The sequence below is a fragment of the Engystomops pustulosus genome, chromosome 11 (genome assembly GCF_040894005.1).
Source record: "Engystomops pustulosus chromosome 11, aEngPut4.maternal, whole genome shotgun sequence".
NCBI lineage: Eukaryota > Metazoa > Chordata > Amphibia > Anura > Leptodactylidae > Engystomops > Engystomops pustulosus.
The window spans coordinates 26,441,930-26,453,807 of record NC_092421.1 but is presented as its reverse complement, the minus strand read 5'-3'; the positions used below and the strand labels follow the sequence as shown (position 1 = coordinate 26,453,807).

General features: G+C 45.9%; 1 protein-coding gene across 24 annotated transcripts in view; it reads left to right on the top strand.

The window, feature by feature from the left end:
- The first annotated feature begins 222 nt into the window (after positions 1-222).
- Positions 223-11,878, top strand: part of CAMK2G (calcium/calmodulin dependent protein kinase II gamma) — a 173,611-nt gene continuing 161,955 nt past the window's right edge. For 6 of the 24 annotated variants that reach the window (XM_072130651.1, XM_072130644.1, XM_072130654.1 and 3 more), the window contains exons 1-2: positions 228-787; positions 9,582-9,676. In XM_072130651.1, coding sequence (XP_071986752.1) covers positions 723-787; positions 9,582-9,676 — 160 coding nt within the window. In that variant the 5' untranslated portion in view covers positions 228-722. Of the gene's footprint in view, positions 788-9,581; positions 9,677-11,878 lie in introns of all 24 variants that reach the window. The other 18 variants (XM_072130642.1, XM_072130637.1, XM_072130641.1 and 15 more) reach the window with 9 other exon arrangements.

Sequence of the window (11,878 nt, the reverse complement as noted above, 5' to 3'; positions counted from 1 at the left end):
CTGGCTATGGCACCAAAATGCTTTGTCCCGTCCTGTCACAAGTTACAACCAATCAGAAGCCCTCTTTCATTGATTTTGGCTGATGCAATAGTTTACTCAAATGTGAAGAAAGTGAAATAAGGAAGAAAAAAACAAAACATAACAAAACGGAGCCGTGTCACGTGACGTGGCGGTCACATGATGCCGGATTGTCATAGCAGATGTGAGAGCCGTGGTGGCAGGTTATGGCAGTGCTCCAGCTGTTCCATATGCAGCTGCCATGACAGCACGTATGTAGGAGCTGTCACCCAGCTTTCCAGGAGCCCCCTAGTGCAGAGGCCGGGCCCCCACCTCCTTCCCCGCACCCCCCTGCGCCCCCCTCTGCGCCCCCCTCCTTCCCCGCAGGAAGGGGGGAGTGTCCCGGGGAAGTATCGCGGTGTCTCCTCCTCCTCCCCGGGCTGGCGGGCGGCGGCAGTGACAGTGCACGGCAGAGCCCAGTGACACGAGACGTGTGAGCTGCAGCAGCCGCAGGGTCACCCCGGGAGACCGCGGGCATTCAGCAGACGGAGGCGAGCAGAGGCCAGCAGCGGGGGAGGAGAAGGAGGCTGCGGGAGGGAGGGGAAGCAGGAGCCGCCCCGGAGAAGGAGGGGGAGACGCAGAGGAAGAAGCAGAGGACAGCTCGCCCCGGCTACTCTGACAGCCCGACACCCGCCCGATGCGAGATCGCTTCCCCCGGCATTAGTATGGCCACCACCGCGACTTGCACCCGCTTCACGGACGAGTACCAGCTGTACGAGGAGCTCGGCAAGTAAGCAGAGGGCAGGGGAGCCACGCCATAACTTCTACCGAGGGGCACAGCAGACCTGTCACACCAAGGCACAGGCACAGACTGCAGAGAAGCTGGGCATAGGGCACAGAGAGGAAGGGGCACAGAAGACCTGTCACACCAAGGCACAGGCACAGACTGCTGAGAAGAAGGGGCACAGCAGACTTGTCACACCAAGACTCAGGCACAGACTGCAGACAAGCTGGGCATAGAGCACGGAGGAGAAGGGGCACAGCAGACCTGTCACAGACTGCAGAGAAGAAGGGGCACAGCAAGCTGGGCATAGGGCACAGAGAGGAAGGGGCACAGCTAGCTGGGCATAGGGCACAGAGAAGAAGGGGCACAGCAGACCTGTCACAGACTGCAGAGGAGAAGGGGCACAGCAAGCTGGGCATAGGGCACAGAGAGGAAGGGGCACAGCAAGCTGGGCATAGGGCACAGAGAAGAAGGGGCACAGCAAGTTGTGCATAGGCTGCAGAGAAGAAGGGGCACAGCAAGCTGGGCATAGGCTGCAGAGAAGAAGGGGCACAGCAAGCTGGGCATAGGCTGCAGAGAAGAAGGGGCACAGCAGACTTGTCACACCAAGACTCAGGCACAGACTGCAGACAAGCTGGGCATAGAGCACGGAGGAGAAGGGGCACAGCAGACCTGTCACAGACTGCAGAGAAGAAGGGGCACAGCAAGCTGGGCATAGGGCACAGAGAGGAAGGGGCACAGCTAGCTGGGCATAGGGCACAGAGAAGAAGGGGCACAGCAGACCTGTCACAGACTGCAGAGGAGAAGGGGCACAGCAAGCTGGGCATAGGGCACAGAGAGGAAGGGGCACAGCAAGCTGGGCATAGGGCACAGAGAAGAAGGGGCACAGCAAGTTGTGCATAGGCTGCAGAGAAGAAGGGGCACAGCAAGCTGGGCATAGGCTGCAGAGAAGAAGGGGCACAGCAAGCTGGGCATAGGCTGCAGAGAAGAAGGGGCACAGCAAGCTTGGCATAGGGCACAGAGAGGAAGGGGCACAGCAAGCTGGGCATAGAGCACAGAGAGGAAGGGGCACAGCAAGCTGGGCATAGGGCACAGAGAGGAAGGGGCACAGCTAGCTGGGCATAGGGCACAGAGAAGAAGGGGCACAGCAGACCTGTCACAGACTGCAGAGCAGAAGGGGCACAGCATGCTGGGAATAGGGCACAGAGAGGAAGGGGCACAGCAAGCTGGGCATAGGGCACAGAGAGGAAGGGGCACAGCAAGTTGGGCATAGGGCACAGAGAGGAAGGGGCACAGCAAGTTGGGCATAGGCTGCAGAGAAAAAGGGGCACAGCAAGCTGGGCATAGGGCACAGCAAGCTGGGCATAGAGCACAGAGAAGAAGGGGCACAGCAAGCTGGGCATAGACTGCAGAGAAGAAGGGGCACAGAGGAGAAGGGGCACAGCAAGCTGGGCATAGAGCACAGACTGCAGAGAAGAAGGGGCACAGCAAGTTGGGAATAGGGCACACACTGCAGAGAAGAAGGGGTACAGCAAGCTGGGCACAGTAAGTTGAGCACATGACACAGACCTCCCGAGACTAAGGGACACAGCAAGCTGGGCATAGGATAGAGTCCTGCATAGACCAAGAGGAACAGCAAACTGGGCACCGGACACAGACCTCCAGAGACAACGGGGCACAGGAGATCTGGAAACTAATGGGTGCCCATGAGACTTGCACAGGCAAAATGGGTTGTTTTGGTAATAGTAGAGCAGCCAAGGGCAGGGAGTCATAGGGACAAGTCAAAGAGGGCAGAAGGCACAGGTAGATTAGGCACAAAAGGGCAGAGGTAGACTGGTGAGAGAAGGTCAGAGGGCACATTTAGACTGTAGACTGGTGGGCAAAGGGCAGTGGATAGACTGGTCAGGGAGAGGGAGGGGGCACAACAGACTGCGGTGTTTAGCAGAGTTACCGGCTCCAGATGTTTTGCGTAAAAGTGACAACACAAGGCGGCCTCCAGGCAAGTCATGAGCTCACATCTGACTTACCAAGACATAGAACCACCTGGGCACCATACCCAAACTAATCTTAAGTGGGCAGTCATAATTAGTTGATCAAGAACATGGCTTAAATTATGGAGTGTGCCTTTTGAAGACTCGGTATAGTGATTGGTACAATGACTAGATGATCACAGCTATTATTAACTGCATTGGCAGCAGACTGGCACAATGAATGTGTATGGTGGGTATCCAGCCCATATTAAGAAGGAGGAAAAGCAGCCAAACTACCTGTGCACTCAGGACAAGACACTCATGCAGATCCCGCACATACAGGGAGCCGGATGGTAGAGGAATTAGTGTCACACTGACAGCTCCATAGAGTGGGGGGAGGACTGTAACCATAGGATTGAGAAATGTGGGTAGCAGCTGGGCACCTTGTTTTTAGATACCTGCTAGAAGGCTGAGTTGGTGCCAGGAAAAGCGGCTTTGAAACATGAATGAAATAGTGTATGCTCCCAGACAGCCCCTGCAAGGCCTGACACAAGGCACATGGTGACATTGATTAGTGATCTGACAGGCGAGCTAGTGTCAGCACAGTGACAGCCATGCCACGTCCCAGCACACAGAACTGACTAGCGAAGGGCACACTGGCCACTTACATTTTTAAGAATGAGCACGGCCAGGAGCCGTAGCCCTAAGACAATAGGACAAAGACATCTGCTTCATGTGCCGCGCGGCTCCTCATTCATGGTGCACATTGCAGGCTCTGGCCATCATCACTAGACTATAGGAAGCGTATGGCGGATGATCTTGTCACCATCTGTAATGAGCTGCACAAAGCATGATGCCAGCGCACGTTTGTGGGAACCCAAAGGCCACATAGTGCTGTGTGTTTGCTTAGTGGAAATGATTCTCTAGTTCCTGTGCTTGGTGAGACTTACGGATGATAATCTCTTATGTCCAGATAAAACGCACTCATGCCAGACATTGGCGTAATCCTCCAGACGTTGACTGCTTTGGTGGCTGAACTTAGGGATAGAGTTCATGACTTGGGCTAGATCTCGCACACAGACATGGGTACAAGATGCCAGCCCTGAGATAAGAACGGGTTTAGTTTTGTCATCTTTGGAGCAATTTTTTGGGGGGGTTTTGTATGTAATTAATACAAATTGGAAGCTAAATAAATAAATAGGTTGTGTTTTGAGGCCATGTGTCTCCTGCTTGTGATGCGGTGTGCAGTCTCCATGCTGAATCCTTTGTCTGGAGTGTCACCTATAGCACACAAAGTACATCCAGCAATGAGCCGTAATCCCTTTGTTATCAGTGGCGAGGAGGCGGTGAGGTCTTCCTCTATGGATACTGGCGGCTCCTGTTCTCCCACATGTATATGGCTCCGGTGTTCACTGCATTGCAGAAGTTATTTGCCGTCCAGCCTCGCTGCCTCTGTCTGTCTGTCCGTCTGTAGTGACAGAATAGCACAATGTCTTGTGACGCTCGCAGGAGATGGATCCCTAAGTTTTTGATTTTTTACTGTACTTGATGACAGAGAGCGAATGCAGCGTCATTAGTCTTTGTCATAGCAGAGAAATTAACCTCCTCATTGCTGGCCGGCATGTCACAGCCAGGCGAGTCGCTTCAAGGGATAATGAATACGTGTAATACAAATGTGTGAAAATTGCATCCTTAATTATTTCTACATGCAATCTCCTCTGGTAATGACCTCCTGCGTTGCTTTTGTAATACTCCGTGATATTATGTTGTAATGATGGGACCGTGAACCATAAATCACGCAGCTCTAGTTTTATTGTAACAATAGAGCATCCTTATGAGGGGGGGATAGCCGCATTTATATGCGGTCACTGCGTATGGTGGTGCAAGAAGAGAGAGAGAGGGACTTTATATCTGATCAGGACTTCTTTGTTAAAAATCTGCTGCCAAATTTCACATATTGCCTCATTAAGAGCAGAATATTTTACAACATATCCTAATATTGTGGACCTCCCCTTCCCCTATTAACATTAGATAGGTAAAATGTAGCATGTTAAACTAAATGTAATTTTTTTTTTACACATCACTAAAAAGAAATAGATGAATACTGAACCTGAATCTGTAGCTAGAAATCATTGTATATGTGGTCTGGAATGACCGTGTTATTTTGCGTTTACTGAGTTATTTTGCGTTTACATTTCTAAGCATGCTGCATTTTTTAATATATGACCCTATGGTTACGTTCTATGACCCTATGGTTACGGTATATGACAATGTTTACAATATATGACCCTATGGTTACTACTGTACATGACCTTATGGTTATTGTACCTGATCGTATGGTTACATGTAAGAGTCTCCTTTATAAAATAATGTGCATTTGGTTGGTCTCCCTGTAGCAGCCTCTATAGAGTTCTGTAAACTTGTATCTCATCACCATTCCATCTTACAACTTGCTTGTAACATTCTGAGACTATGTTTACATCCCATTTTCATATCACTTCATTTAACGTATACCCTGGATTATTTATGTTAAAGGGGTTTAAAAAAACATTCATATAGAGTAGTTTCTATAGAAAAAACACAATTAGAAAGGCCCCCGAGATCCAGAAGGGGTTCTGGACAAATCTCTTTAAATGGAGGCAATATAGCCACATCAGTTACTCATATGGGCTTATTGAAATGTATAAAGGAATTTACCTTCAAACTCAAAAATAATAAACCAGGGACACTTGCTAGTCACATGCTTCCTCAGCACTTCCCCCTCCCTCTGCCTGATGTAATCTCACACAGTGGAAGGGGGGAATTGCTGCTGCACAGTGTTTGTCTGTGATTCTGCAGTATGGGGGGGGGGGGGGGGGCTCTGTTAGCAAACCCCCAGAGCCCTTCTGGCTCATTAGCATAAAGTTGATTTTGAAGGAAAGAGGTCATGGATAACAAATAGAAAAAGATACCTACAGTCACAGTGTCTGGATCTATCAGTAACTGTCCCTGGTTTATCATTATTTTGATGGTACCTTTCCTTTATTGTACAGGCAGTCCTTGTGTTACGTACAGGATAGGTTTTTTAGGTTGGTTCTTAAGATGAATTTGTATGTTAGTAAGAACTGTATATTTTGTAATTGTTATTCCAGAAAAAAAAAAAAATTTGGCCCCTATGCAAATGTTTTTTGCTGTACTGGGACCAAGGATTATCAATAAAGCTTCATTAGACACCTTACAGCTGATCTCTACAGTCTGAGACTAAAGTAAAGCATCCAGAGAACTTCACCAGAGGTCACACTGGGAAGAGAGGCCTATCTGTAACTAGGGGTCGTCTGTGTCCTTAAGACTTTAGTCAGATGTCCTTAAGTTGGGAACTGCCTTGTATATACTTTTTGAAATGGTATTATATGCAATAATGTAGTCTGCTACCCATGCAATGCCTACCATTTTTTGCGTTATTCCAATGTGCCATGAGTTTTTTGGGATAACTTTTCACTATACACCAAGTAAGCTTGGCTGACCCTGTAATATCCCCTTTTAGAGAAACCCCCTAATATTCTGGTGGGGAAAACCAGAGTTGAACCTTAACTTTTATAGAAGTTAAATATAATATAGTTTATGGACATCTAGAAAGGCTGCCTTTAGATGTTGGGTTTCGGGAAGGACACGTTTTGAATGCAACCCCTGGTGCTCGTTACCAGTGATGTGTTTCAGCGGAAACGCATATGCGACAAGCCCCTCCCTTTTGCATTTGAATTGCGTTTCAAAATGCAATTCAAAGGCAGCGTGAGAACTATCCCGTGTGCATCTATTATTCTGCTGTCAGTTGAATCAGTGGATTTTGGCCTCGCTACAACTCTTCAAAGACGTCTGCCATCTAGGCATGAGGATCAGGCTGATGGATTTCAACATGTTACATCCTCTTGTTCTGTAGGGAGTTAAGTTGCCAGCCTTCATAGCCGGGAGAAATTTTTTTGGGGCAGATCAATCTAAGGCCGACGGCACACGTGGAATTTCGAACCCGTTTTGGGCCGTTTTTAAGCAGGCCGTTAAAAAACGCATGCGTTTTTTGACGGGTTTTTACCAATTATCTTAATTAAAAATAAGAAAATAAGACACCTCTTCGTAATTCTTATGAAATAGTTATCTAGTCCAGACCCAGAAATAAGAACCTTTCTAGTAGAGGGAGCTGAGAAAACACTGAGCTCGTATATATTTTTGTATTCACAGATTTTCTATAATCTCCCTAAGAGCTGGGCACTGGTGCCACGTTATTTTCAATGACAAACGCCTTTTTTGATGCCAGTTCTCCTCTGTGTCACTTATTGGGGCTGTGAAGATATTGAGGTGTGTGATGTAGAGGAGCAGATTGTCTAGTTCTCCATTCACACTGATGAATCACACAGCATTATATTTGCTTTCGGTATTAAGAGGGGAACTTTTAGCGAGATTGTAAGTCTAATATTTGCTTTAATTAGAATCTCTTTTTATACTGGAGCCGCGTTGACGTTGGTGCCCTGCAGCCATCCCGGGCAGACAGCATGGCACGCTGGTTAATGATCTGACTGCGCTCTGTCTGCTGTTAAGTAGCCGTGAGACCAGCAGCACTTGTTTCTGAATATCACACACTATTCTGGAAATCTTGTTCAAGTAGAATATTTTGACTTCTAGTTACATATCCAGGGTATCTTAAGGGTGGTAATGTGAAGTTGATCAAAGTCCACTTGCTTTTATTGCGAGTGACTGGTATTACTAAGAATGGTCTCTATTTTCTATCAGATCGGGGCAATACCTTCCAACATTGAACATGTTGTTACTAGGCATGATTTCTGGGCTAGTCTGACCAGTTTTGTGACTACTGCTTAGCATTCTTAAGCCATATTTTTTTATGATACTATCAACATATACACACCAGGCTCGATACGTATACGCTGAATGTATCCATTGACAGATATTGGCAGATGGAGGTATCCTTTTTGGATCGCGTCCTGCAGAACACACAGAATGGAAAGAGGCGGGAAGCTATGTTTTTCCACCCTTCTTCCTGCTACAGAGTGATGTATATGCTCGGTGGAGGCCCTAATAGCCTAAAGTGGATAGATGCAACTGTCTCCGGCCCCCGCTGAGTGTACACTCATTGGTGTAACTTCCATATAACAGTGACCGTGACATCGCTGGGGAAACGCCCTGAACCTTAATTACTGGCCCCTGAAGATGTTCACTCCTCCTACCGTTTTCAGAGGGAGCGGAGAAACAGGAGGTCTCATCCCCCTGTATGAGCATGCAGTGGGATTTGTCCTAGCCCTCTTTTGTGAAGATACGTGGGGAATCCTTCTGACATATCATTACAATGGAGGGGTAAAACGCGGTGTGAATATAGCCTTATTAACTAATAATAATCTTTATTTAGTTATTATACCCTATAATAACACAATGGGGGGTGTAACAATGTGTCTCAGGTTCTGAGAGTTTCTAGCTGGAAAACACTTGTCTTTTTCTGTGCCATATTTATCACGGTCATGATGAATTCTGGTGCAGGATAAGACTGTCGGTTCCTACTTTAGACCTACTTTTAGTTGGTCTAAACTGTGCGCCAGAATTTTGGGCGCACAGATGATTTCCTGCAAGCCATGCCCCTTTCCCACAAGGCCACACCCATTTTCTTGACGGCCACACCCCTTATTCGGAAAAGTCGGAAAACTGCCAAAAAACGGTGGTGCCAGAATAGCGGCGCAAGTGCGTTAATAAATCCCCCCCAATGATTGTTCCAGAACTGCATAGGCTATTGTGCACGCATCAAAAAAATAGCCAACATTTGCTGGTTTCTGTTGTGTTTTTACATTGTGTTTCCAATTCTGCTGCTGATACGGATAAATCCCATACAATATACTACACCAGTCCTGTAATATTCTATGTGTGTGGACACCCTAAGGCAGTGATGGCGAACCTTTTAGAGACGGTGTGCCCAAACTACAACCAAAATCCACTTTTTTACCATGAAGTGCCAACATGGCATTTCAAGCAGTAACTTATTGGGAAAATTCAGACCATCATTGTAGCTTCTCTCCAGGAAGAATGGTGGGTCCAGCAGTTTCAAACAGCCAGTAAAGTGTCACTTTAAAATAGCGCTGAGCCCAGCATCCCTTAAGTTGCTTGGGACTGCAGGAAGATTTGGTGGATGTGGTCCTGTTTGGTGAAATTGGGGCAATGGCCTGAGTGCCCACAGAAAGGGCTCTGAGTGCCACCTCTGGCACCTGTGCCATAGGTTCGCCACCACTGCCCTAAGGGTTTTGTGTGTCACAGAGATGCATATCCAGTAGTGAATGTGGCATCTAAATTTCTCCTTTGGGGACACATAAAGTGTTCTTATTATTATCTTTCTTTGGGCCCCTTTGGACGCTGTTGGGACTAATTTGTGGCCGAATATATGTCCCCATGGACGGTTGTGCGGTATGGTGAGCACACGCCATACCTTGCTATAAAAAGGGGAGGGGTGAGCGGCGCTCTTCCCTCTTCCTCTCCAGCAGGCGCTAATAGCAGTGTGAAAGAAGTCTTCGATTGTTATTGTAAAAATTCATTGGTGACATGGTCATGGTAAATTAATGTAGTGATTTGGCCATAGATTTAATATTTGCAATATTTTCCTGTAAAGCCTCATCCACGTGACCATGGATGCAATACAGGACGCAAACGGGAAAGTTTAGGGTCCATATTGCGCAGGTGGACATGCGCAGGGGGAGCACCGCTGTATCTTGAGGATTACTTTGACTTCTGCTTACACTGCAGACTGCCTACTCTTACATCCATCTGGTTATTCAGCAGTTTCTTTTTTTCTCTTTCCATCTAAGGGGTGCCTTTTCTGTAGTACGGAGATGTGTGAAGAAATCCACCAATCAGGAATATGCTGCAAAGATCATCAACACCAAGAAGTTGTCTGCCAGAGGTAAGGAGGAACTTTTTGGATTAACAGCAGATCGCAGTCCTAGTAGTTGTGCTAGGTTGTGCCATTCATTGACTATTTATTTCAGCCACTTACATCAATATTCTCCTTTCGTAGGATGACCACGTCCTACCCTGTAAGTTGTATTAAGATGTAAGATGATGTAGACCTTTAGAACCCAACCAAAATGCAATTTGCTACAGGTCATTTAACACAAGAAGTTGCAGTTTTTAAAAAAAAAAATATTTTAAAATCTGTCCTAGAAAATCTGATTTGTGTGTATTGTGTAACTTTTTGTTCCATGGCCTTTCAGCAGTCAGCTGTGCAACAAAATTTTCTATTTCGAGTACAGCATTGAACATAGAAAAACGAGATAACTTGCCAGTGCAACTCTAATTTGTATCCCCTCTGTGGATGGGGGTGTCCATGTACGGCTAGCTGAGGATCATGGCAACTAGCCCTGCCGTGATGTTCTGAGCGCTGCCCTGTTTGCCATATTAAAGGGAATCCTTCAGCATTTTTGACTAGACAGTGTTGCATTGCAGCCCTTGATATCTGTGTTACCGTGTGTTGTTAGTAGCAGCAAGACTGAGAAAATGTAATTTTATTTTAGAATTATATCTGCATTTTAAGAACGGTGGTGCACTGATGTGTGAGATCTCTTGACTGTACTGCTCCACAGCCCCTTCCCTCTCAGTAACTGTTGTAATTTTCACTGCTACAGCAGAGATCTCAAACACCAGTACACCAGAATTATCCATGTCCAGCTACAATCCTGGAACATACTTGTATTTTTCACATTTGGAATTTCTACCTAAGCCTTTGTATGGTCAAACAAAAATGACTGATTGGCTTTGAACGGATTGTCTACTGTTATGGTAACATGCGGAGGGAGACCACAAAATCACTCTTTTGGCATCTGATGGGTATAATATAATGAATATACATGGTACATTATGGAAATATAATGTAAATATTGTGCTGAGACTTGATATTCACTGGGCCTTCCTGGTCGACTTCTCACCTCTGTTCTTCCAAACCACAATCTATAAAACTGACCATTTATGTCTAATCATATTATTACACAATTGTAACACAGTGCAGCTTTATGTTGAATTAATTTGGCTCATAACCACTCTAATTCTGACTTTTACATAGCCTACATGATCATTTGTTAATATGAGTCTTCCACTAATAACGCTCTTATATATAAATCTGTAATATGGAAGATCATGTCCTGCCTGTGCATACACGACCGCTTTGTACAACATTGACATTGTTACCCTATGCCAAGTATAAAAGACATCATAATCTATATTTTGTTCAGGAAAATGCTTGTTCCTTGTCACTTAGGGAAATGTATATTATGCAATAAAAGAAAAATCAGTGTCATGACTGGTGCTTGTTAAAAGTATGTCCCTTGATGGAAAAAAGCAGTCATGGAAATCCTTTGCGAGTCAGCAGAGAGCACGAGGAGGGCGGACGCAGAATTCCTGCTTCAATCCTTGATGCTTCCTAAACAAGCACAGAATTAATGATCGCGGGTAATGGACGCTTGATTTCGTCTCGTTGCCTATATATGTAGTTTTCTCGTTGGATGTGTTTTACCATATCAAAGTCCTTAGATATAATACATTAAAAATTGTATTCGGTCAATATTAAAATCCTCTAATTTTGTGCATGAAGAAGAACAGTAATGTTGCTTTTAGTAGTTAGTTACAGTCGCTTATTATTTTAAGCTTTGCAAAACAAAAAAAAATGGAATCGGATCCCATCTTTAGTGATACCTATGGTATGTTATTTAGGTGCGATCCAGGGTCAGGTTGGCAATGTTACAACTCCTGGATTCGGCACTTTTTGTAGGAGCTGGAGCTAGCGCTGCTCTGTACATTGTGCAAGGGTTGAAAGAGTCAATGCCAGCTCTGTCCACATTGTATGGGCTGTGTTGGTTCTGGATACTTTCATTCTTAAAATGAATGGCAAAAAAGTGATGTAAACCCAACCTTATCCACTTAGTGCAGCCAGTGTGAGACTTGGATCCCCTTAAACTTTGCACTGTGTAATTCTTGCTGGTATCACTAATTTGTTGTAGATCATATCTGCTAATTTTCTTTTATCCTCGACAACTGTCACCTGGTGACTTCATGTGAAATACTTGTATTTACTGTTACAGGCAGTTCCCGGGTTACGTACAAGATAGGGTCC